The sequence below is a fragment of the Lepidochelys olivacea genome (assembly GCF_965140295.1).
Source record: "Lepidochelys olivacea isolate rLepOli2 genome assembly, chromosome: 1".
NCBI classification, from domain to species: domain Eukaryota; kingdom Metazoa; phylum Chordata; order Testudines; family Cheloniidae; genus Lepidochelys; species Lepidochelys olivacea.
The window spans coordinates 187349842-187377529 of NC_140411.1; the positions used below are offsets into that span (position 1 = coordinate 187349842).

The following is a 27688-nucleotide window of genomic DNA, read 5'->3' on the forward strand; positions in this document are numbered from 1 at the left end:
TGCACATTAGGACCTAGCATGCTCTTCTGGCTCACAGCTATTTCTACATCAACAGTGCATGAAGGAAACACAAACACGGAATTGGGAACAAGCAGCCAACTTTGGCCTCAGTTTTGCCCTTGGATGCATCGATGTCTTCTCTGTATGGGCTGGAAACCAGAACTATGGGACGCTACACTCATGCCTAAGGCACCACCATCTAACCCAGCTACACCAATTTCAGTTCTGTGCGTGCTGGGTAAAAGGAGGCTCTTCACTGGAATTCATTCTGTTCTGTCATTGGACTCTGCAGCTCAGCAAGGAGCTGCCTGGGGAAAGAGGGCATATTCTTTAAGTAAAGTCCTTTCCACCAGTCTGAGGACCTAACGTTTCATTACCCCACACATCCAAAACTTAAGGGAATTTTAACGAAAATGACCAAAATGTTCACACTGGCCTGGTGGGTATCAACCATACAAATAAGGTTGGATTCATTATCTCTTCCTCCACTTCCCCAGTACATGGCATCAGACCACATACCATACCAGTGACAGAGGGGAGGAAAGCAGGTATTCAGGGGAAAAGAATTCCAAAGGCAGCAGCCCTCAGTGAAAAATATCCTGTGTTCTGCTCCCAACCCAACATATCAGAGTACCCGAGCAGTTTTGATACAATCGTAGTCCTGCAAGCAGACTGAAATTTCCTCTCTCTCTCTCTCTCTCTCTCTCTCTCACACACACACACACACACACAGTAACAATGACAGATTGTCAGGAGACTTAAGGACCCCAAATGTCTGGTTCAATGATGGAACATTGACTAGACAAAGTTTGAGTTTTATATTTTATTGATAGATCTAGATAAGTAACTAAGCCAACACCCCACACTAAAATAAAGCTATCCCGATGTATTATAGAAACATTACAAATATCTCAATTAAAAAGATAAGATTAAAATCCCCAAACTAATAAATTCATATCCCAACAAACAATCCTTAGCCAATAACCTAAAAAGGTGCTGCTGGGGGTCTACAGTCCTCAAATAAAAGGGACATTATAAAAGCCAATTCAATATTTATGCACTTTGTTCAAAGAAGAACAAATAGTGGAGAAAACAACTCCCATTTTAATTCACTAAGACATAAAACTACAAACCCAAAAGAATGGCTTTGCCAGTCTTTATTTAATACCAATGTTTTTGCTCCCCTCCCCCAAAGGAATGGTCATAGAAAATGTTTCAATATCATTTATAATGAAAATTTTGAGGATAAGCCCAATTTGTTATATCTGGGTAACCAAAAAATTAGGTGAAAACAACATTTCTCAAGGTTAGATATGTAGCTTCTTTTAACTCAAACATGAACACCTGTGGGACTTTTCAGAGTAAATCGTTATTTGACTCATAGCTCTTCTCAGCCTGGTTATGTGCCACTGCTCTGTAGGCTTTATCAGAGCTCATTTACACTCTCACACCCACACTCACTCATTCATACACACACCACTAAAAATGCACATTCATACCTGCATGCAGTGTAATTATAGCCATGTTGGTCCCACGATACTATAGAGACAAGGTGGGTGAAGTAATATCTTTTATGGGATCAACTTCTGTTGGTAAGAGAGACAAGTTACCTCACCCACCTTGTCTCTCTATTAGTATCTGGTCAGCATGGGTGATGTGTGACTCCTCCATTGGGGAAGCTGCGCACACCTGGACTGTGGTCCTGCCCCAAGGCTTGACCCCACTCAGCCTCCTCCTCCGGAAGCCCTGCCCATGCTCATCCACCTCCCCAAGACACCCCCTCACCCCCGCCGCTCTGTTAGGTTAAAAACTTCCCCAAGGCACACATCTCTATTTGTCCTTGGACTGAGGTATGCTGCCACCACCAAGTGGTTTAGACAAAGAATCAAGGAAAGGACCACTTGGAATTCCTATTCCCACAAAATATCCCCCCTAAGCCTACACCCCCTTTCCTGGGGAGGCTTGAAAAATAAACAAGATGAGCACAAACCAGACCCTTGGGTTTGTAGGACGCTAAAAACCCAATCAGATTCTTAAAAAACAGAACTTTATTATAAAGAAAAAAGAAGTAAAAGAAGCACCTCTGTAAAATCAGGATGGAAGGTAATTTTACAGGACAATCAGATTCAAAACACAGAGGATTTCCCTCTAGGCCAAATTTTAAAGTTACAAAAAGAAAACCAGGAATACACCTTCCTCTCAGCACAGAGAAAATCACAAGCCAAAACAAAAATAAGCTAATGCATTCCCTTGCTAGTACTTACTAATTCTAATGGAGTTGGTTTGCTTGCTTCCTTGATCTGTGTCTGGCAAGCACTCAGAACAGACAGACCAAAACCATCCCCTCTGCCCCCGATTTGAAAGTATCTTGTCCCCTTATTGGTCCTTTTGGTCAGGTGCCAGCCAGGTTACCTGAGCTTCTTAACCATTTACAGGTAAAAGGATTTTGTGCCTCTGGCCAGGAGGGATTTTAATAGTATTGTATACAGGAAGGTTGTTACCCTTCCCTTTATATTTATGACAGAGCTTTACCATGCAAACACTCCACATAACTTTATACCATGGGCTACAGATGTTATAAGTGAGATCAATACATTTAGCATCCTACAAGTATTTCATCATCTAAACACTAAACACATTCTTATAAACTCACCATCTATTTTAACAATGCTAACGCACAGGTGAACCAGACTGGTTTCTAGCTATGCATTTGTCTGTGTTCAGTGAGGCCTAGGGCCCTCGGCATGAGCTGACACCTGGTCTGCCAGCCTCACACACATCTCCTACTTGACAAAATAAAAATTCAAATAAAAACTTAATGGCAACACAAGCTCTTCATCCTGACAGCACCTCTCAAATCTTTCTGGAACATTGCTTGCCTGTAGATGGTGGATTTTCTCAGCTTCTGTTGGTGTTTAGTTAATTAGCTGGTCGCTTGGATGCTGTCAGACTCACCTGTGATAAATCTTAGTTGCTGGCTATTATTGGGTTCCATCAACCCATCACTGGCCAGATGCCAGGGAAGGAAGAATAGACCTTGCTTATGTGATAGCCAAGCTCTTGGGAAACACACCAAGGATTGAACAGGGGACTGCCAGAGATAAATGCATGGGCTGCTACAGTTCGAGCTAAAGAGCCATGGCTTGGTAGCTGAGGGCTGTAACAACTCATCTCTTCTGTGTATTGGGCACAAAGGTGGGCCGGTAACACACACTCAGCAGTGGGTTACATTGAAATCACATGGCTTCTGACGTGGGGATGGGGGTGGGCAGGGACATGGACTTCAAGTCACCTTTCACCACCACTTCTACAGGGACATGCCCACACCTCCTCCTCTGAACTACCTGGCCGAATCAGAATAAGGCATTTCCCAGGAGTTGTTAGGCCTTTCACCCAATGTGGATTTATTACGTCATCTTTCAAAATAATCAAGTCCCAATTTGGGAGATGTCTTGTCGAAATCTGGAAAAAATCCAGTAGACTCAGCAAGTTTCTAACTGAACATTGCAGAAAGTAAATTGTCTATTTATCAGTCCCAAAATATCAGATTGATTCAGTCAGTTTGATGATGTTGGTCACAAGATCTTCTGATCTTGAACTTTTGAAAGGTTGAACAAAATTGCTGGCCATCTTTTAGAAGTTGTAATTTTAAAAAATCCATTCAATTCAAAACAAAACAAAAAAATTTAAAATAAATTGACTGAATTGTAAGTCTTAATTGCAAACATGCCCATTCATATGCATCTACTGCTGCATGTTATTTCTTTTACTCTCAGGACAAGCGAAGTAGAAAAAGTCTTTTTTTTCAATGTAATTCATAAATTCATAGATATTTAAGTCAGAAGGGACCATTATGATCATCTAGTCTGACCTCCTGCACAACGCAGGCCACAGAATTTCACCCACCACTCCTACAAAAAAACCCCTCACACCTATATCTATGCTACTGAAGTCCTCAAATCGTAGTTTAAAGACTTCAAGCAGCAGAGAATCCTCCAGCAAGTGACCCGTGCCCCATGCTACAGAGGAAGGTGAAAAACCTCCAGGGCCTCTTCCAATCTGCCCTGGAGGAAAATTCCTTCCCGACCCCACATATGGCGATCAGCTAAACCCTGAGCATATGGGCAAGATTCATCAGCCAGATACTACAGAAAATTCTTTCCTGGGTAACTCGGATCTCACCCCATCTAATAGCCCATCACAGGCCACTGGGTCTATTTATGAATATTTAATTACCAAAACCATGTTATCCCATCATACCATCTCCTCCATAAACTTATCGAGTTTAATCTTAAAGCCAGATAGATCTTTTGCCCCCACTGCTTCCCTTGGAAGGCTATTCCAAAACTTCACTCCTCTGATGGTTAAAAACCTTCGTCTAATTTCTAGTCTAAATTTCCTAGTGGCCAGTTTATATCCATTTGTTCGTGTGTCCACATTGGTACTGAGCTTAAATAATTCCTCTCACTCTCTGGTATTTATCCCTCTGATATATTTATAGAGAGCAATCATATCTCCCCTCAACCTTCTTTTGGTTAGGCTAAACAAGCCAAGCTCCCTGAGTCTCCTTTCATAAGACAAGTTTTCCATTCCTCGGATCATCCTAGTAGCCCTTCTCTGTACCTGTTACAGTTTGAATTCATCCTTCTTAAACATGGGAGACCAGAACTGCACACAGTATTCCAGGTGAGGTCTCACCAGTGCCTTGTATAATGGTACCAAAACCTCCTTATCCCTACTGGAAATACCTCTCCTGATAGGTTTCAGAGTAACAGCCGTGTTAGTCTGTATTTGCAAAAAGAAAAGGAGTACTTGTGGCACCTTAGAGACTAACCAATTTATTTGAGCATAAGCTTTCGTGAGCTACAGCTCACTTCATCGGATGCATACTGTGGAAACTGCAGAAGACATTATATACACAGAGACCATGAAACAATACCTCCTCCCACCCCACTCTCCTGCTGGTAATAGCTTATCTAAAGTGATCACTCTCCTTACAATGTGTATGATAATCAAGTTGGGCCATTTCCAGCACAAATCCAGGTTTTCTCACCCTCCGCCCTCCCCCACACAAACTCACTCTCCTGCTGGTAATAGCTTATCCAAAGTGACCACTCTCCCTACAATGTGCATGATAATCAAAGTGGGCCATTTCCAGCATAAATCCAGGTTTTCTCACCCCCCCACCCCCTCCCACACACACAAACTCACTCTCCTGCTGGTAATAGCTCATCCAAAGTGACCACTCTCCTTACAATGTGTATGAAAATCAAGGTGGGCCATTTCCAGCACAAATCCAGGTTTTCTCACCCACCCCCACAAACTCACTCTCCTGCTGGTAATAGCTTATCCAAAGTGACCACTCTCCCTACAATGTGCATGATAATCAAGGTGGGCCATTTCCAGCACAAATCCAGGTTTTCTCACCCCCCACCCCCATACACACACAAACTCACTCTCCTGCTGGTAATAGCTCATCCAAACTGACCACTCTCCTTACAATGTGTATGATAATCAAGGTGGGCCATTTCCAGCATAAATCCAAGTTTAACCAGAACGTCTGGGGGGGAGGGAGGGAGGGGGTAGGAAAAAACAAGGGGAAATAGGCTACCTTGCATAATGACTTAGCCACTCCCAGTCTCTATTTAAGCCTAAATTAATAGTATCCAATTTGCAAATGAATTCCAATTCAGCAGTTTCTCGCTGGAGTCTGGATTTGAAGTTTTTTTGTTTTAAGATAGCAACCTTCATGTCTGTAATTGTGTGACCAGAGAGATTGAAGTGTTCTCCGACTGGTTTATGAATGTTATAATTCTTGACATCTGATTTGTGTCCATTTATTCTTTTACGTAGAGACTGTCCAGTTTGACCAATGTACATGGCAGAGGGGCATTGCTGGCACATGATGGCATATATCACATTGGTGGATGTGCAGGTGAACGAGCCTCTGATAGTGTGGCTGATGTTATTAGGCCCTGTGATGGTGTCCCCTGAATAGATATGCGGGCACAGTTGGCAACGGGCTTTGTTGCAAGGATAGGTTCCTGGGTTAGTGGTTCTGTTGTGTGGTATGTGGTTGTTGGTGAGTATTTGCTTCAGGTTGGGGGGGTTTTTGTAGGCAAGGACTGGCCTGTCTCCCAAGATTTGTGAGAGTGTTGGATCATCCTTCAGGGTAGGTTGTAGATCCTTAATAATGCGTTGGAGGGGTTTTAGGTGGGGGCTGAAGGTGACGGCTAGTGGCGTTCTGTTATTTTCTTTGTTAGGCCTGTCCTGTAGTAGGTGACTTCTGGGAACTCTTCTGGCTCTATCAATCTCCTGATGCATCCCAAGACTGCATTAGCTTTTTTCACAGCCATATCACATTGGCGGCTCAGAGTCATCCTATGATCAACCAATACTCCAAGGTCCTTTTCCTCCTCCGTTACTTCTAATTGATGCGTCCCTATCTTATAACTAAAATTCTTGTTAATAATCCCTAAATGCATGACCTTACACTTCTCACTATTAAATTTCATCCTATTACTATTACTCCAGTTTACAAGGTCATCCAGATCCTCCTGTAGGGTATCCCTGTCCTTCTCTAAATTGGCAATACCTCCCAGCTTTGTATCATCCGTAAACTTTATTAGCACACTCCCACTTTTTGTGCCAAGGTCAGTAATAAAAAGATTAAATAAGATTGGTTCCAAAACCGATCCTTGAGGAACTCCACTGGTAACCTCCCTCCAGCCTGACAATTCACCTTTCAGTAGGACCTGTTGTAGTCTCCCCTTTAACCAATTCCTTATCCACCTTTCAATTTTCCTATTGATCCCCATCTTATCCAATTTAACTAATAATTCTCCATGTGGCACAGTATCAAATGCCTTACTAAAATCCAGGTAAATTAGATCCACTGTGTTTCCTTTGTCTAAAAAATCTGTTACTTTCTCAAAGAAGGAGATCAGGTTGGTTTGGCACGATCTACCTTTTGTAAAACCATGTTGTATTTTGTCCCATTTACCATTGACTTCAATGTCCTTAACTACCTTCTCCTTCAAAATTTTATCCAAGACCTTGCATACTACAGATGTCAAAGTAACAGGCCTATAATTACCCGGATCACTTTTTTTCCCTTTCTTAAAAATAGGAACTATGCTAGCAATTCTCCAATCATACGGTACAACCCCTGAGTTTACAGATTCATTAAAAATTCTTGCTAATGGGCTTGCAATGTCATGTGCCAATTCCTTTAATATTCTTGGATGAAGATTATCTGGGCCCCCTGATTTAGTCCCATTAAGCTGTTCGAGTTTGGCTTCTACCTCAAATATGGTGATGTCTACCTCCATATCCTCATTCCCATTTGTCATGCTACCATTATCCCTAAGATCCTCTTTAGTCTTATTAAAGACTGAGACAAAGTATTTGTTTAGATATTGGGCCACGCCTAGATTATCCTTGACCTCCACTCCATCCTCAGAGTTTAGCGGTCCCACTTCTTTTTTTGTTTTCTTCTTATTTATATGACTATAGAACCTTTTAGTATTGGTTTTAATTCCCTTTGCAAGGTCCAACTCTACTTGACTTTTAGCCTGTCTCACTTTATCCCTACATGTTCTGACCTCAATAAAGTAGCTTTCCTTGCTGATCCCTCCCTTCTTCCACTCCCTATATGCTTTCTGCTTTTTCTTAATCACCTCTCTGAGATGCTTGCTCATCCAGCTTGGTCTACAACTCCTGCCTATGATTTTTTTCCCCTTACTTGGGATGCAGACTTCCGATAGCTTCTGCAGCTTTGATTTAAAATAATCCCAGGCCTCCTCTACCTTTAGATCCATAAATTCTTCAGTCCAATCCACTTCCCTAACTAATTTCCTTAATTTTTGAAAGTCAGCCCTTTTGAAATCAAAAACCCTAGCTGCAGATTTATTTTTATTAATCCTTCCGTTCAGTTTGAACTGAATTAGCTCATGATCACTTGAGCCAAGATTATCCCCTACAACCATTTCTTCTATGAGGTCCTCACTACTCACCAAAACCAAATCTAAAATGGCATCCCCTCTAGTCGGTTCAGCAACTACTTGCTGAAGTAATCCATCAGCTATCGCATCTAGGAAAATCTGAGCCCTATTATTATTACTAAAAAAGAAAAGGAGTACTTGTGGCACCTTAGAGACTAACCAATTTATTTGAGCATGAGCTTTCGTGAGCTACAGCTTATGCTCAAATAAATTGGTTAGTCTCTAACCACAAGTACTCCTTTTCTTTTTGCGAATACAGACTAACACGGCTGTTACTCTGAAACCTGTCATTATTATTACTAGCACTCATCCTCCAGTATATACCTGGGAAGTTAAAGTCTCCCATGATCACACAGTTTCCATTAGTGTTTACTTTATTAAAAACATTAAAAAGGGCTCTATCCATATCCAAATTAGATCCCGGCAGTCTATAGCACACCCCAAGCACTATCCCGGGGAGGCTCTAATAGTTTTCTTCCGCAATGTAATTTTTGCCCAGACAGACTCAGCCATATCCATTTCATTGCTTCTTATTTCTTTACATTCTATCTCATCATTGATATACAGTGCTACTCCACCACCTTTACCTTTATTTCGGTCTTTCCTAAACAGCACATTCCCTTCCATACCTGTAGCCCAGTCATGACTACTGTTCCACCATGTTTCTGTTATCCCTATAATATCTGGTTTCACTTCCTGCACCAGTAGCTCTAGTTCCTCCATTTTGTTACCTAGGCTCCTCGCGTTGGTGTACAAACATCTTAATTTTTGCTGTTTGGCCTCACTCACATTCTGTACCCTATTAGGCACGGTCATTCTACAGCCAGTATAACCTATTAGACTTGTATCTACACTGCCCTTCCTCCTACCCCTGGCTGTATCCACTCTTACTTCATTTTCTTTCCTCTCAATGCTAAATTCTGATGTGGAGATTACCTGGACATCTCCCAACCATCTCCCCCTAATTCCTAGTTTAAAGCTCTCTTAATCAGTTGTGCCAGCCTCCATCCTAGCAGTCTATTTCCTTCCTTACTCAGATGAAGTCCATCCCGAGAGAACAGTCCTCTATCCATGAATGCCTCCCAGTGGCCATACATCCCAAAGCCCTCCTTATAGCACCACTGCCTAAGCCATCTGTTGATAGTCATAATCTTGTCACACCTTTGTTGCCCTTCTCTAGGAACAGGCAGAATCCCACTAAAGATCACCTGAGCCTCAATTTCCTTAAGCATCTTCCCCAGCCTAGCACAGTCTCCCTTAATACTTTCCAGTGAGAATCTAGCCGTATCATTTGTTCCCACATGAAGGATAATTAGGGGATTCTTTCCCGCTCCCTTTAGAATCCTTTTCAACCTCAGGTCTACATCCCATATCTTAGCACCTGGAAGACAGCACACCCTCCTATTCTCCAGATCAGCTCTGGTTACAGGCCTATCTATTCTTCTCAGTAAAGAGTCCCCAATTACATAGACCTGTCTTTTCCTAGTGACGGTGCTATTCTCCAGTCTATCCCCTGTTCCCTCTGGCTGCAAGTTCTTTCCATTCCTATTCTCCCTTGTAATCCTCTTTAACCCATCCTGTATCCTCCTGGGGCTCATATTTGGTGTAATCTCCATTAACTCTTCCCCTTTTCCTATAGGACTAGCTGCTCTTCTCTTCTTCCTTGCCCTTCCACCTTCAGTGACTACCTGCTGAGCCCCTTCTTCATTTTCCAACTCTGCATACCTATTCTTAAGCTCTATTTCTCCTTCACTAGCCCGTCTTTTCCTCTGCCTGGTTCTTTTAGTCACGTGCGTCCACTGACCACTTTCCTCACCCAGTCCCCACTCAGAATTCCCCAGTCCTGCTTCTATCTGCAAGTCTGAGCTTTTCCCTTCAGATACCTCATGTCTTTGCTCCATAATCTGCTCAAACCCCTTCCTAAACTCTACCAGACTTTCCACCTGCATCTCCAAACCTTGGATCTTTTCCTCCATCCGCTCTATCAGATGGCATTTCATACAGACAAAACTCTTACCAGGTGCCCCCTCCAGGATCATGTACATACCATAGCTTCCACATCCAGTCATCTTCATTGTGTCTTCCACTACATGGGTCACTCCCACTGCTACCTCTGTATCTGTCACAGCCTTCCCACCTAAATCCTTTTAATCTGGGAAACAAAAACCACCCCAGAACACCACCACCCACAGCAAACAACAAGCACCACAAGACAAACTCCCCTTACAAACTCCCACTCAGACTCCCCTGTTTACAGCTCTGGTTGCTAGCTCCTGTGCCGCTGCAGCTGTCTATATTTCCCCTTATTTTCCACTGACCTGAGCAGAAATCAAAATAGCTGTTCAAATGACACTATTATAAAAGGAGAAAAAGACATTTCTTTAGTTTACTACAAATCTGCATTTTTAAATCCTCAGAGGACCCCATCCATTAAACAGTCATCACAGTATAGAGACCAGGAAAAAAAATCAGAAGATGTACACAAGAAAAATAAGCGGAAACAACGTTTTTCATAGAGTCATAATTCCCAGGCCAGAAGGGACCACTGACTGCATAGCACGGGCCACAGAACTTTCCCAAAATAAGTCTTGTCTGTACTAGAGCATCTCTTAGAAAAACATTCAGTCTTTATATTTAAATTGCCAGCAGTGGAGACTCTACCATGACCCTCTGGTAAACTGGAACAATTATCAATTAATTACCTTCTCTGTTAAAAATGTACAGCTTATTTCCAGTCTGAATTTGTCTAGTTCAACTTTCAACCACTGGATCTTGTTACACCTCTGCATGCTAGATTAAAAAAAACCTGTTATCAAATATTTGTTCCCCATGTAGGTATTTATAATCTGTTGTCAGTCACTCCAACATCTTCTCTTTGTTAATCTAAATAGATTGAGCTCTTTGAGTCTATCACGAAAAGGCATGTTTTCTTATCCTTTAATCATTCTCATGGCTCTTCTATGAACCCTCTCCAATTTATCAACATCCTTCTTGTATTGTGAACAACAGAACTGGACACCGTATTCCAGTAGCAGTCACACCATTGCCAAATACAAGAGGTACTATAACTTCTGTACTCCCTACTCACTATTCCTATGTTGTATATAATGACACTGCAGGTTTTCTCAGGAGCCAGCAATAAAGTAACCCTCAGTCCTGGTGCTGAAGAATGGATATCTCACAGGGGAGCAGAATGGGCTTGTGGTTAAAGTAGTAGTTCTCAGCCATTTGCACACCACGATCCCCCGCCCATTTAGCAGTATCGTAAATGACAGGTTTTTTGTGACCCCCTTGACACCTGTTCCCAACCTCTCCCACTGAGGACCACTAGGTTAGAGCAAGGATTGACAAAACTTGGGTTCCATTCCCAGATTCTCCTCTCTCTTTCTGTGACCTCAGCCAAGTCATTTAACCCTTCCATGCCTCAATTTCATTTGGAAGATAGGGACATAATAGTTACTATATGTAATTTGGATGGAGGTTTTATAGAGGCTCTAAATGTTCTTTTACTTACTTGCTGGAGGATTGGCTAACTTTACACTTATTAAAACCTGGGATTGACCTTACACTCTGTAGCTAAACAAAGTTTTTTCTCTTAACACATCATGCAAATACGATCCTGTAATCTAAGATCAATAAGGCACCACAACGTGCACCTTCAATCCCTGTAAAACATTTATGTGTGATACAAAGCTAGAATAAGGTCTAATAAATAGGCAATTGTTCAGGTGGCACAGATAAACTTTCAGGAATTTGCTGAGCCCACATCTGCCAGCACCACCTGTTAGGATCAAATAAGAGCAGAGAAAACACAGGGTTGCTTTAAAGCTGTTACTCCCTAAATGTTAGCAGATGTGAATGCACAAAGAGGCAAATGCAGCTGAGATGGGAAGGAACACAATAGATGGAGTGCAACAGGCCCTAAACCACCCCACCCAGGATTTAGGAAAAGGTGAATTAACCAAGGGGAGAATGACCCCATAAATTGGTCATTGTTAACGTGATCTTATAATTTGTCATGGAATATTTGAATCATTCTATTAAACTGTCCTGTGTCAGTACTGATGAGTCATGCAATATTTGGTGTTTCCCTTAGACCTCCTGGAATCAGGTGATTACATGAAAATATCAACTTTCTTTGATATTTTCTCTTTCTCTTTTTTTTTTAAGTAAACGTCTAGCCCCCACAATGGCAGAGATATGCTTGAAAACAAACATGCTTATCATAGGGTGTGCAGGTGGAGAGGCTGAGGTCAACATATTATCAGCAACACTTCAGTCCCCAAATATGCGCTTCTCCCTGCTGGCTGAATGTGGCACTGCAAGCACTCCCTGCCTCCATTTTTTTTATTTTAATTTTATTCTTTTATTACAGAACTCTTCTAAAACATTTTACAGGGTAGTGATAAACTTAGTACATCTATAAATACTCAAGTATAAATTGACCTATGGAACGAAGGTTTTCTGTCTCCCCCGGGATTCACGTGGCTCAGCCCTACAGCTGGGTCACACTCAGCGTTCAATTCCCTTCTGGAATAACAAAAGTCCAAACAAACAAAACATTCTTTCACCCACCTTGGGCCTCTCTCAGGTCGTCCTTTGGGCTCAGTTCCCAGTCCTCTTCTGGGCTATCTTTTAATCTCTCTGGGATAGAGCCCTGACTCCCAAGCTCTTTCCTCTAAGTACCCTTACAGTCTCAGCTCCTTTGGGATATCTTTGAGTCTTCCCTGCTCTGGGGTAGGGTGCTAATTCCAGGGAGTGTTCCCAGACCCCACTTCAGGGCCTTCCATAGGAGTCCAACTTGCTCACTGCAGTTCCTCCTCCAAAATCAGTTCTTCCAGCCCCTCTTATGGGTGCATCTACACAGCAAGTGGCCGTGAGTCTCAGAGCCTGGGACGACAGATTCAGGTTCGTGCTATGGTGCTAAAAACAGCAGTGCAGACATTGTGGCTTGACCCATGAAGCCCACACCCCTCCCTAGGCTACAGAGCCCAAGTTCTGACTGAACCCCAATGTCTGCATGGCTAGTTTTAACATTGTAACGAGCCCAAGTCTGTAGACCGAAGTGCTGAGACTCCCTGCCACTCACTGTGTAGACATATAGGGCTGCCAGCCCTTCAGGATTGTCCTGGAGTCTCCAGGAAGTAAAGATTAATCTTTAATTAAAGATTATATCATGTGATGAAATCTCCAGGAATATGTCCAACCAAAATTGGCAACCCTAGACAACCCTATGAAGCCCAGGTGTTTCAGCCAATCGCATGACCCCTATTAATTCAGCCCACTCCCCCATCCAGAGCCTGGATGACAGTCAAGCTCCAGCAGTTGTCTGGTGCAGGAACCAGCCCCGCAGCAGTGGCAAGGGGCAGCAGCACTGGCCACACCACTGCTCACTCAGGTTTGGCTCCTCTGCTATGAAGGAAACAGGGTCAAATCTGAGTGAGTGGCCTTGTGACCTGATGCACAGAGTCGGAGCGACACTCACGGTGACCCCTTTCTCCCTCCCCACTGCCCACAAATTGGGCCCTAGGCACATGCCTAGCTTGCCCATGCTTTAATGTGGCCCATACACTTGCAAATGCTGCCTCACCCTTCCCCAAAGCCCCTTGCCCTGGCCTCACTGCCCGATTACTCATGCACCCACACCCATTTTCCTGCCCAGCTGCAGGGCCAAACCCACCACACTCATACCTAAAGATCATTCCCATCCCCATTCCCAGTTACCAAATTTTCCTGCAACTCATCCACCAGAACAAGAGAATCCCAATCCCGCACCCTCAACTGGTAGACACTCCCCTAACACTACCTCCCTCAACCCCTCCGGAACCTACCCACACAGCCTACACCCATATTCTGACCCCTCTGGAACTGCTATATAGATGTAAAATACTGTTCTCAAAACAATACATGACTCTTACAGCCTCATCTGTACCCACCAAGCTCATTGAACCAACTGGCCCTTAGTGAATATCAAATGAAGCTACATTACATCAACAAAACCACCTGACACATTACCCAAACATCATGCTGCTCCTGGAGGGGCACGTGACCCATGGAAAAGACTGGGATATGAGAGACTTGGGTTCTATTCCCACCTCCGCAACTGACCTGCTGGGTGACCTCAGACATGTTGCTTTTCACCTCTCTGCTTCTGTTTTCCTGCCCACTCTTTGTCATTCATGTTGGTTTACATTGTAAGCTGTTTGGGGCTTAATACATAGTGGACTCTGTCTCACTATGTATTAAGCCCCTAGTACAATGGGGCTTAATACAAATAATAATTCCTACCCTCAGCATGCCTTGCAAACTCACACAGAGTCCATGCCCAAGGTCCAGTAGGAAGACTTTCATATATGTATGTATATATATCCACATTCATCCTGTCTATATGCAAAGATCATATTAACGCAACATTCAGATTGAGATTTCCATGCCTTTCATGTCCTCTACCCATACCCCTCTTGGGACTGTTTGTTCCTATTCTTTAGCCCATGACAGACATGGATATTGTGCCTCACTGATTCCATAGAAAATTTGCTCAGTTTACACAGGGAAATGTGTCCTTTAAATTTACTTTTCGTTGTAAACTGAGCTAATTTGCTATGGAAACAATCAGACGTTATACATGGAACCCCACAATGCCATTTTACCACACTGTAAGTAGGCCAGTTACTAATTTGGAGACTACAGCCAGCAGAGGTGCAACAGAAGTGTTATTTCCAATAGCTGAGTCCGTCTGTCTGTCACCAGAGTCTGCAGAGGCTCATTCCTAGTGGATAAGCCAGGTCTTGGATCTGCTCCCTGGGAACCCTTGTCTCTCTCAGGGGAAAGGTCTGACCAAGAGCAAAGATCAGGCTTATCTTGGATCTGCTCCCTGTGAAGGTCTGAGTTTGAGAGTATAATGATCAATGAAACACCGCAGCAGAATTCAAAGTTGCTGAGAAAGGAGAAATGATTTGCACCTCTACAGGCTGGTTATCAAATAGGTGAACACATGCAGTGAGACTCAGTTAAATAAATCATCTTTTAAATCAACCTTTGCTCAATCAAAGTCCAGCTGTACCTATAGGTACAGCCAAAGGAGAGACTGCTGGAAAGAATTCCCTAGAGAACAGCTCCACGCAGACACAGGTAAGAACTTCCCTTCTTTCTTCACTAACCCCTTTCCCCACAAAACATCCCGTAGTTACTATCCTGGTTACCTTTGTAGGTTTTTTACTCCCATTCCCCATAAAGCAGCAAAAGGAGAAGTAACATTGAGCCCAATGCTAGCTTCCCCACTTCCCTCTGAGGTGCATGAGTTCACCATCTGCCTTCCCCTGCACTTGAATGTTTCTTAGGCCTTGTCTACACTGGGATTTGCCTCTGTTTCAGGCTCTGGTGTAAACTCCTAGAGTTCACAGGACAAACCGCTATGAGCTGCAATTTTCACCAATGCAGCCTGCTCTGGTTTCCAGCAGGGTAAGCTCCACGAGTACAAGTGGTAGCTTTGCCTTTCTACACTGAAGATTTGCCATAGTACAACTGCATGGTGGCTAGAAACAGGGTAAATCTTGAATTTTCAAAGGGAAGGCAGATAAATCATGTGCTGTGGGCGCCTCTTCTCTACCTGCAGGGGAGCTGTATTTGGGATGGCCTGAAGAACCTCTGCCAGGAGAAATTTTCCAAATTGGGTCTAGTGATAAAAGTATGTGTGGATACTAGGAAAGGATGCACCTGCTACAATAGAATTTACTTCAGTCTTAATTTCCCTTTTGTGGATATGTTCCGAGCTAAGTTTGAGGTACTGCAGTATATTAAATCCTTCCAGCTGTCTGATCAATGGGCAGGGTCCCAAGATACCAAAAGCTTCCAGTATCTTCCTTCAGCTTCCATAACACATCTGTGCCCCTCTGACCATCAATACGCTAGCTGGCCTGAGCCACCTATGCCTCTTCACTAAAGGGACAACTATATTTTTTTAAGAAAGGGGGGGGGGTTGTTTTAGGGCTTGTTTACACATGAAAATTAATCTAGAATAAAATCTGGTGTGAATTTAAAGCAGACTAACTATTCCTGATTAACTCTGTGTGGGCACTCTCATTCAAGAATAAGAGTATCTTATTCTGAATTAGTTAAATAGCTCAGAATAAGGTACTCTTATTCCAGAATGAGAGGGTCCACACAAGGAGTTAACTAGAAATAGCTATTCCAGAATATAACTGGATTGACAAGAGTGGCGTGTGCATAATGGTCTAGCACCCAAAAGAAGAGTTCCATCCCACCTCGTAGTATGAAGAAAGGTCACTTCGCTCAAAGCTACCTGTTTCTTTCTTAATCTTGCCCTCTTCTAAGAATTCCATTTTAGCCACACCTCAATTTTCTTTACCACTGGCAACTCCTGTCAGCTTAATCGGCAGTATGGTTTCTCTCCCGTGAGGCCTAGTTCTGGAAGAGACCATGACCACAGTTTTCCCATCTTATTTTCCACAGCAGAAAAGTTCTCTCTGGCATTCTGCCTTCAGTCAGTCTCCTCGTTAGCAAGAGGCAGACACCATCTTCATCTAAGATGGAGGACAAAAGCATTTTCTTCTTTCTTTATCTTTGTTAAAAACACTTTGGCTCAAATGACCTACTCAGTGCATATTTAATGGGGACATACTTCTTTTCCTGGTCCTGTTTTTACACACACCCCTTTTCCATCCTGCTTGGCAGAAATGACCTCTGCTCTCCAGCCTCGAGAATGCAAAGTGACCAAACAAGAGGGGGAGAGTTATGGATTCTACCTGCGCATTGAGAAAAACAAATTGGGTCACCTCATCCGGAATGTGGAGGAGGGCAGTCCAGCTGACAGGGCAGGCCTGAAGGATGGAGACAGAATTCTGAGGGTCAATGGGTTGTTTGTGGACAAGGAAGAGCATGTACAGGTAAGTCTGACTATTCTTTTGGTCCCAGCCATTTCTCAAAATCTCAGCCCCACTTTTGGCATTCAGTTCAGCAAACTGTCACCTGCCACTCCTCACAGTAACTCCTGCTGGGAAATCTGAGAGCTGAATAACTGAGCCCACAGGATCATTTGTACCTCACATTTTGGCTTCACTGGAGCTTGAGCAGAGGGGAAAAGATCCTTGATGAAATACCAAGGGCAGTGGAAGCTGCAGAGCTAGCATGTGCTGTGCTCCAGAGGGGGAAATTTATATCAACCATCTGGATGCTTTTCTGCCATTACCACCTCCAAGCTCATTCTATCCATTGCAGGTAGTGGAGATGGTCAAAAGGAGTGGGAATTCTGTAACTGTCCTCATTCTGGATGAGGCATCCTATGAAAAGGCAGAGAAAGAAGGGGTGAACTTTGAAGAGTTGGGTCACAAGCAGACAACCCAGCAGCAAAAGGAGCAGCCGCCAGTGACGAATGGAGTGACAGCACCAGTTCCACAGCCTCGGCTCTGCTACCTGGTGAAGGAGAGAAACAGTTATGACTTCTCCTTGAAAACCACAACTGGTGAGAACAATGGGTGTAGGTGGTAGGCAATTTCCCAAGGGCACATTTCCTCTGGTTAGGTGTGGAGATGGGAGTTGGTTCTTTGCCAACCTGTCCAATTTTCTGTCAGCTGTTGAAGCAGACTTGCTAAAACCATTTGTACCAGGCCCTCCTCAGTTGCCAGAAGCACCCTACAAATGATTGCTCCAAGTCCCATGCACCTCCTTTGAACTACCGTGGGAACCAGCCCTCAGGGTTCTGGAGCTTATCTGAAGACAACCATCTGAAAGGGGCTGAAGCAAAGGATGACAGTGTGTAAAAGGCAAAGAGCTTCTTCTGATCTAGATGTGTTCACATGGGAAGCATGAAATTGAACTAAGGAATTTTATTTTTCTTTTGAACCCTCTCCACACTTGTCCTTTCCAAAATGCTAGGCAAAAGAATGGGTAGGGTTCTGTAGACCTGTACTGTCTCTCTCTGTTTGGAAAGTGCCTAACTCATGGAGGGTGCTAACACACACACTGTGCACTAGACTAACCCACGGATGCAATTTGGAAGTCTTTTAAACACAAGAAACTCTGACATGTGGATAAGCCACATTAAATAATAAAATTGGGCCTTAATCAATTCAAACTTTAGAGTCACTCCATTCTCAGTAGTACTAACGATCAACCAAGCCACCATAATTGGTGCCATGGGCACTCTCAGCAGAGAGGCAAACAATAGTTTGGGATAGATGATGAAGGTCCCTCCCCTCTCTAGGTTATCCCTCCAGGGTCAGGATAAGGCACACAGGTGCGGCTGTGTAGAGAAAACTTGTGCTGTCATGGTACCTCTTCTGTGGATAAACAGAGTCCCTTGGTCTCCAGGGCTGTCACTACAGCACCTTACATCAGCATGGCATTTGCTTGGCAATCAGTGCAGGCATGTTCCAGTGGCTTGCTCTGTATAGTAAGTTCTCTCACCTGTTCTAGGTCAGAAGGGAGTCTTCATAATAGGCTTGTCCCCGCAAGGAGTGGCTGCAAAAGCAGGAGTCCAACATAATGACCGCCTGATCGAAGTGAATGGGAAGAACGTGGAAAACGACAAACATAAGGAAGTGGTTGAAAAGGTATCTGCTAGCACGACTCCTCTTCTTCCTTCATTTAAGGCCAGTTCCTCTTCCTGAGGCTACTGAGCAGCAGTGTCAACACTGTTTGAATGCATTCACAGAGCAGGTGAAAAAGCTGAGGTCAATACCGTGCATTATCAGCAACACTTCAGTCCCAAAATATGCTGCTACTTTGGCCTTGTTTCTTGGATGGGTCAGAGTAGCTGGAGTGCAAGGCTGCCGAAAAGTTTGGCTGTTTTTGAAAGTCAGACTTCCACCAGACACCCTAAACTTGCTTTGGAAGAATACTGCCCTCAAGTCAGGCCCGAGTGGTGTAAGCACCACAACTGTACTGTTGCCATAAGCCTAATTAAATAAATGGCAGCATAGTTCTAGGAATTCTGAAAATCTTTGTGGTGCCCAGGAGGATGAAGTCAGCATGTCTGGGATGGAGTCCAGTACAATGGGGAATCTTTCTAATATTAGGATGGTAAGACTGGAAAGCACAGAAGTTTGTGCTCCATGATTTACCTGAAGGAGGGTTTGATGTGAAGATCTGGATAGTTAGGGAAAGAGGAGGATTTCCATGAAATGGGATTCCCTCCTGCTAAGAAACGCAAAACTATTTTTAACAATGCAGTTTAAGGACTCGATCAGAGCCAAATAATGTAACCTAGCTGTCAGTAAAAGGGGCCCAGAGCAAACAAAGTGTGCAAGAAAGCCTGCATTTCTGATCATGAAATGTCCTTCTGCCACATCCTCCCAACAACTGGTATATTCCTGTTTGTGGTGATGGTGGTTTAAAGATCTTCTTGGTGTTAGGGAATATAATGAATGTAGTTTAAGAGATCAAATCAAACACTGATCCACTGAGGGTAGCATCAGAGATAAGGATGGAAAGAAGAGAACATGTGATTTTTCCATTAGTCTCTTTGGTAAAAATCACACATGCTGAGACTTTAACCATTCAAACATAGTATGACTATGAAGCAGCTTGGGCTAGAAAAGCTTTCAGAGTACCACTATCCAAACTACAAATCCTACAGCTTTCCACTGCGGTTCTCAAACTCCCAGGAGAGGTTTTCAAACTCCCAGGGGAGATGCAAGCTGTGTGGGGGGTTTTTTGTTGTTGTTTTTGTTTTTATAGCGCTCTGGCTGTCAGCCCTGGGTGGCTGGGGCTCGCGCAGAAGGGCCATGCACTCCCGGGAGGCAGGGACAGCAGGAGCTCCGCCTCCCGGCCTTGGGCTCTCCTCTCCTTTCCCCCCTGTCCCTCCCCCCAGTCCCTTACTGGGAGACAGCACAGGCTCAGGTTCTCCTCCCCACTGTCCCAATCCCATACCTGGAGGTGGCTGTCAATCCTGGAGTAGCAGCGCAGAAATAAGGGTGGCCATGGGGCGCTAAGTCTGCTGTGAAAAGTGATATTGCTGAATCTCTCTTTTTACATTGACACCCTTACTTCTGTGCTGCTGCTGCTGGCACAGCACTGCCTTCAGAGCTGGGCACCCAGCCAGCAGCCGCTGCTCTCAGCTCTGCCTTCAGGGCTAGGTGGCAGTATTTGTACATGGTGGGAAGACACAAACTACTACAGACACAAAGAAGGTGGGGGGGGCAATCAAATAAGTTTGCAAAGCAATCCACTATAATGATCCAAACCACTATATTAACTATGAAAAACTGCAGTACTTGTGTTCTGTACTATTGTTGCAATACTTTTTATAAGGAGAGAAAACATGCAGGTTTTGAGTGAGGGTGGAGAGAAGAATGGGAGTAGAGAAGCAGAGATATGATGGGGATAGACAAAACACACAAAGTTAGGGTATGGAATGTAGGGGGATGGAAGTAGCTCCACAGCAGTCAGAACTGAATGTTATAGCAACTTGTGGTAGGTGTGGCTGAGTCTACAGTCATATAGGCAGCACATGGGTGCACATATTAGAGCACCACCCCACAACCTAGTCTGTGTAGACCCTACATCCCATTCACCTAGAGCCCACCATTGTACATCAAAGAACCTGCCAACATAAAGCTCTCCACAGCCCCCATGCTCCACTCAAAGGCCTGTGTTTGAAATTGTGTGTGTGTGTTCTTGCAGGTGAAGAAGTCTGGGAACCATGTTGTGTTTCTGCTATCAGACAATGAAACTGACCAGTATTACAGCAATCACCAGATGATGCTGAAAAGAGACACAGCCAGCCTGAAACTGCTTCCCCATAAACCCCGACATGTGGAGCTCAAGAAAGGAGACAACGGCTATGGGTTTTATCTGAGGGAGGAACAAAATGGTAACGGTGAGAACCCAGCCATCAGCCAGGCCCCTGCATGCTCTGTAGTGCGCTTTTATGGGGCCTGCAGGACTCCTACTCTCCAGTGCCTACTACTCATCTTGGAAAGATCATTTCCTGCCCTGCTGCCAACCCAGTCCCCCCAAACACACCTCACCACAGCCAGGCACCCCCAATTTATAGCCTGTTTTATACAGGAGGCCAGACTAGATGATCACAAATGATCCCTCCTGGCCTTGGAATCTATGAATCTCTAACAAACCTTCCCATCTGAGGTGGAACATCCCACAGTGCTGCTTGTGGCCCTCCTCACCCACTACAGTCCAGCTCCCATAATCTCCACTTGGGGCAGCCTCCAACCCCACATTTTTGAAGGTCAGCAACATGTCCAGAGTAATGTCTGATGTTTTTTCACAATAGAATCCTGGCTTATCTGAATCACTTGAAAGGGATCCTTAGTTGCTCTCTCACAACTGGGTTCACCAAAACCATGAAGCACTCAATTTTAAGTAGGCTTAAACTCCCCCGCCCCTTTCCTCAGAGTAAGCCACAACTTCCATGTGTCTTGTTCAGGGGAAAAGGAACCTGTATTCTAGTCACTTGGAAGGAGATCTAGATTCTGCACTAGGGTTACTGCAGAATGAGCTAAATCAGGAACCTTATTTCAACCTGAAATCAAAGAATGAGTTTCTACCATCTTAAATATCTTTTATCATCCAAACCAAACACATCCCATGAACAACTGCTTTTCTCTATTTGAACTAGGCCTGTATTCTTTTTTTTATTTTTTTGGAGATCAGGTCATTTAATTAAGGACATTGATTCTGGCAGCCCAGCAGCCAAGGCGGGACTAAAGGACAACGATATCCTGGTCGCTGTAAATGGGGAGTCAGTGGAGGCACTGGATCACGACACCGTGGTGGAGAAGATTAAGAGGTGTGGGGAAAAGACCACATTGCTGGTGGTGGATAAGCAGACAGACACCATGTATAAACTGGTAAGGCAATGCAGGCTGAGGCTGGGCTTGCACAGCTCCTCACTAGCTAAGACAGGGGCAGCAATGAAATAATGGGTCCATTCTGAAAGAAGCACCATTTCAAAGGCTTTTTAATAGCCCTTATTCAAATACTCGCTATAGCGATCATCTGAGATGGGCTCATGTCTCAGTCTCCCTCAGAAGAGATTTCTGCAGTATGTCACTAAACTTTCCAATTTACTCTTGCCTTAGACCTTCCTATATACTACTGGAACAATACCATATTTGAGCAGGTCAGTGCAGAGACCAACATGCTAACCAATTGCAACTACCAGGCAGTTTCCTACATGAATTAGAGGAGAAATCCCTGCTCACATTGTGAGCATGTTGCAACTTTCTACCTCTATCACTAAGAGGTTTTAATAAGCAAGTAGAAATTCACAGGTGGGACCTATACTGACTGTTGTAAAGATTTCAAACGCAACAAGATGTTAGACTAGGGCTGTCAAACGCTTTAAAAGATTAATCATGTGATTAAAAAGATTAACCGTATCATTAATCACACTGTTGAACAATAATAGAATACCATTTAAATATTTTTGGATGTTTTCTACATTTTCAAATATATTGATTTCAATTATAACACAGAATACAAAGTATACAGTGCTCACTTTATTTTTATTACAAATACTTGCACTGTAAAAAACAAGATATAGTATTTTTCAATTCACTTAAGTACTGTAGTGCAATCTCTATCATGAATGATGAACTTACAAATGTAGAATTATGCACAAAAAAAAGACTCCATTCAAAAACAAAACAAATGTCAAAGTTTAGAGCCTACGAGTCTACTCAGCCCTATTTCCTGTTCACCCAATTGTTCAGACAAACAAGTTTATTTACATTTACAGGAGATAGTGCTGCCCACTTCTTGTTCACATTGTCACCTGAAAGGGAGGACAGGTGTTCTCATAGCACTTTTGTAGCTGGCTTCGCATGACATTTACATGCTGATGCGCTAAAGATTCATATGTCCTTTCATGCTTCAACCACCATTCCAGAGGACATGTGTCCAGACTGATGACGGGTTCTGCTCGATAACAATCCAAAGCAGTGCAGACTGACGCATGTTCATTTTCAGCATCTGAGTCAGATGCCACCAGCAGAAGGTTGATTTTCTTTTTTGGTGGTTCGGATTCTGTAGTTTCTGCATTGGAGTTTTGCTCTTTTAAGACTTTTGAAAGCATGCTCCACATCTCATCCTTCTGAGATTTTGGAAGGCACTTCAGATTCTTAAACCTTGGGTCAAGTGCTGTAGCTATCTTTAGAAATCTCACATTGGTACCTTCTTTGCGTTTTGTGAAATCTGTAGTGAAAGCGTTCTTAAAATGAACAACATGTGCTGAGTCATCATCCGAGACTACTATAACATGAAACATATAGCAGAACGCAGGTAAAATAAAGCTGGAGACATACAATTCTCCCCCAAGGAGTTCAGTCACAAATTTAATTAACACATTTTTTTTGAAACAAGCATCATCAGCATGGAAGCACGTCCTCTGGAATGATGGCTGAAGCATGAAGGGGCATACGAATGTTTAGCATATCTGGCACATAAATTCCTTGCAATGCCAGCTACAAAATTGCTATGCAAATGCCTGTTCTCACTTTCAGGTGACATTGTAAACAAGAAGCGAGCAGCATTATCTCCCGTAAATGTAAACAAACTTGTTTGTCTTAGCAATTGGCTGAACAAGAAGCAGGACAGAGTGGACTTGTAGGCTCTAAAGTTTTACATTGTTTTGTTTTCAAGTGCAGTTATGTAACAAAAAAAATCTACATTTGTAAACTGCACTTTCACGATAAAGAGATTGCACTACAGTACTTGTATGAGGTGAATTCAAAAACAGTTTCTTTTATCATTTTTACAGTGCAAATATTTGTAATAAAAAATAATACAAAGTGAGCAGTCTATACTTTGTATTCTGTGTTGTAACTGAAATTAAAATATTTGAAAATGTAGAAAAATATCCACAAATATTTAATAAATTTCAATTGGTATTCTATTGTTTAACAATGCAATTAAAACTGAGATTAATCACGTGAGTTATCTGCGATTAATTGACAGCCTTAGTTTAGACAGAGATTTCTGTAGGAGTTTTTACATTCATATAAACTCTTTCCTTTGCTTTTGGTCTTTCAGGCTCAAGTTTCCCCGTGTTTGTACTACCGGGAAAGACAAGATTCCCTTCCAGCTGAAGCAAAGGAAGAGCCGACCTCACATGCTGAGCAGGTGGTGAATCACAAGCCCAAAATCTGCAGGCTGGTGAAGGGTCCTAGTGGATTTGGCTTCCGTTTGAGTACAACCAAGAATATGCCCATGCAGTTCATCAAAGAGGTACTAACCTGGGGCTTCTAGCCTGGGAGAAGGATGAGACACCGGAAGGGACAGTTTGTGCTACAGTTAGACATGCATTCTCTACTTTCTGTGCTGTGACTACACTCAGAGCAAGTCATTCTAAGCCATACGTAACAAAAAGGCAAGGTCTGTCCTATGTGCACTTGGCTGGTAGCAGAGGTTTTTGTCCTTGAACTCAGGATGAATTCATACCCCTAGAGGTGAAAGGATAGTCTTGTGATCAAGGTACAGGAGCGGGAGTGAGGAGACCTGGGATATATTCCTAGCTCTGCAAAACTTCTGGGGTAAATTGCATAACTTTTGTCTCTATTTTCTCTTCTTCCTTAATATTTACCTAACCCACAGGAGTGTTGTACTGAATATAATAATATATGCAAGGGATCTGAGATCCACAAGTCACTATAAAAAGATAAAATATGACAAACCATTCTCTGATCCCCTATGATACCACCACCATGGCCAATTCCCCACAACACAAGTCCTGTCCAAGTCAAAACCCATTACAGAACTTGTAATAAAAGTGGAATATATTGGAATACTATGTTAAAAGTCTCATCCTTTCTCCTTCTCCAATTAAGTTCTGCTCCAGAATAATTTTTTCCAATCCTTACTCTACCTCCTGTATTGGGGAAAAAAAATCACAGAATATTCATTCTCTATTTATAATACTTGGGTGTTAATTCAACTTTAATGGTACTGTGCTGGTATCACAGCTTCAGAGCCTGTGTTTGCAGATACGGAAAGGTGGGCCAGCTGATGCAGCGGGACTGGAAGAAGAGGACATTTTGGTGGAAGTGAATGGCGTGAACATACTGAACGAAACCTATGACAAGGTTGTAGCAAAAATCAGTGACAGTGGTGACAGATTGACGCTACTGGTGTGCAGAAAAGCAACCTATGAATACTTTAAGTCTCAGAATATTCCTATTACTGCCTCTCTGGCAGATCAGCTATATGACACTACTGACCCTCCTGCTTATACAGAGAACCCACCAGCAGAGCCTGAGAGGACCTCACCAGAACCAAGAGAAAGGGTGGGTAATCTTGAGTTAACCAAATTTTGCCGACCAGGTGGTGGGGAAAGGAACCTGAAACAGTCACTAAATTCACTTGAGGTAGGGTCTGTGAATTCTAGTTATTCTGGATTTACAAGATCTGATCTACATTAATTAGTATGGTGAGGCACACCTGGTTACAGCAGGGTAGAACTGCCTTCTCTCCCTACTCCACAGACACAGTATCTACTGGACCCTGGGAGGGGAGGGGAGGGGGAGAGAGAGAGAACGTATGTATGCACATGAGTATGTGAGAAAGAGCATGAGAGAGCACGGAAATACTCCCAGTATAGCATTCATTAATGTAGATGAGAACCATATCCTCAGGAATTCTCTGTCCAACCACAGGGAGCACAGGACCCAAGTAACAGGGCTTAAATACACCTGTGAACATGGGAAAACCACGTGAAGTGCTCTAAAACAGTGCAGATTCTTTGGTGGGTATGGGATGGGTAGACTGTGACAAAGTGTGACCAACAAAGGTCCTGAGAAAAAAAATAAATATTCTGACCACGCTGGTCCAGGGAAATTGTGCCAGCAACAAGAGTTTGAAATTTGCTATTGTCAGAAAAATGACACCAGTACTCAACTGCTCTGATCCCTGTGTGGATTCAGGGTCTTATCTTCTTTGCTGTGAAAAATAAACAAGTTTTTACTCCTGTTCATGCAGGAGACACAATAAAGCTTGGAAGAAACGAACTGGATTCTATTCCTCCACACATATTATCACCAGAATTGTTAACTAAGTTCCAACTGCAGATTCTTTCAGTGATGGTCTTACGTCCAAGGCTGGGTTTGCAGAGCTATAGTTAAACCCTTCTTTTTATCTGTGACCTTGGTGGATTTGATATGGAAGTTGAGCAAGAACATGGAATTCACACTAGATAATTTAGTCACTTTGTAAAGTGCATTTAAAAGAGCAATTCACTAGCTCCTCATGCAAAGTCAAATACCTACTGGGCATGGTTCAGAACAGACTGATAGTTCACAGTGGCATGAGGAATCTCTATCACATTATCTACAACCATAAAATAATCAGAAATTTCTACTTATTGCTTTTCCACAGGCCAGCTCCTCCTCCTCCTTTTCACTCTCAATCGCCTCAGCAGAAGAGGATTATGACACACAGTTATGATGAGACAGACCACAACAGAAACCAATCAGACGTCTTCCAAGGTTTAAAAAAGTTCTCTTCCTCTGAGCAGTCTTTGTTCTTTTACCTCCCAGAACCACAGTGTGCTATGGAACTTCATACTTGTGAGGACGGGAACAGTGACTTCCTTCTAACTAGCTTTCCCTGAAGGGGAACATCCCACTACCCCCAAGAACTATCACTCACTTATCTAATGCTGCTAATCGTAGTTGATTGGCCTTCTGCTCGGTGAAGTGGACAGTTACTTACTTCTACTATTGCTCTGTAAAAGCTTAAATGACTAATCAGAAACATCTGTCATCTTGCGGGGGAGGAAATGTGATTCACAAATCAATAAGTATTTTGGCCTTTTAAGCACAAGAAAGCTCCTTAACATAGAAATTGATCTCTCATGTCCTCCACAAGAGACCTCTTTCCTCCTAATCAAAGCCCATCTGCCAAATCACTGTGGCTATTACATGCTATATTTACTGTAACACAATCAGTTTAACCCAGTAGATGTAATATATCATGATAAGCTAATGTATTCTGTGAATAACTCTCCTTTCACTTGCTAACAAGCTGTAGATATTGTCCATTCAAAACAATAGGTTAACTTAATTGTTCACTGTTCAGAAGTTACAAGCACCATTCCCTCCACCCCACTCTCCTAGCTGAAGATCATGGCAGTTTGAACAGTGTCTGTAATTCAGTGTAAACAGCTTTGTTTGACTACATGCCAATACCTTGTCTCTAATGCAATATGAACCAGCTCTGTAGTACCCATAGTGGATGCTATACCTCCTTGCTGTAAGCTTGAGACAAAGCATAAATAAATCATTCAGAGTGGCTATTTCTCTTTCCCAGGTCTTACTCCTGCCATCTATGATGTATGTTCCACAACAGCTTTAAACTGAGCAAGGTCTGGGAGAATGGTTTTCAGGAAGCTATACGTTTAAGTTGCATGGGTGAAATTTATCTTAGTGACTTGCATTAAGCCAACAAGGGACATGAACTGATGTAGAATATATCGGTCAGTGGGGAGCACTGAATTTCTAGTGTATAACGTAAACTAGTTGTAGCTACCATCTTTGACTTCACACTAAACTCCAGTGAACAGTAACCCAAGGCATGGATTCTGATTCATTAGGCCCTAAATGGTAACACAGGACTGAATTCCAGTTTCTAAGGAAGCTAGATACTAATCATACACATCTCCCTTGAATCTCAATCCACTTCCCCCTCTGCCAAACAGTGACACATTCACACAC

At 43.1% G+C, this 27688-nt stretch overlaps 2 protein-coding genes across 2 annotated transcripts in view; one reads left to right on the forward strand and one right to left on the reverse strand.

The window, feature by feature from the left end:
- Positions 1–14902, reverse strand: part of LOC311514991 (uncharacterized protein) — a 78630-nt gene extending 63728 nt beyond the window's left edge. The window contains exon 1 of the mRNA XM_084617766.1: positions 12579–14902. The gene's annotated coding sequence lies outside the window, so the exon portion shown is untranslated. The remainder of the gene's footprint in view (positions 1–12578) is intronic.
- A 141-nt stretch (positions 14903–15043) lies between these two features.
- On the forward strand, positions 15044–27270 carry PDZK1 (PDZ domain containing 1). The gene is made up of 9 exons (XM_084617762.1): positions 15044–15134; positions 16698–16909; positions 17241–17484; positions 18438–18574; positions 20646–20841; positions 21636–21832; positions 24015–24209; positions 24965–25264; positions 26352–27270. Exons 2-9 carry the CDS (start codon positions 16700–16702, stop codon positions 26418–26420), a joined length of 1548 nt encoding a protein of 515 aa, XP_084473888.1. The 5' UTR covers positions 15044–15134; positions 16698–16699; the 3' UTR covers positions 26421–27270.
- The last annotated feature ends 418 nt before the right edge of the window (positions 27271–27688 follow it).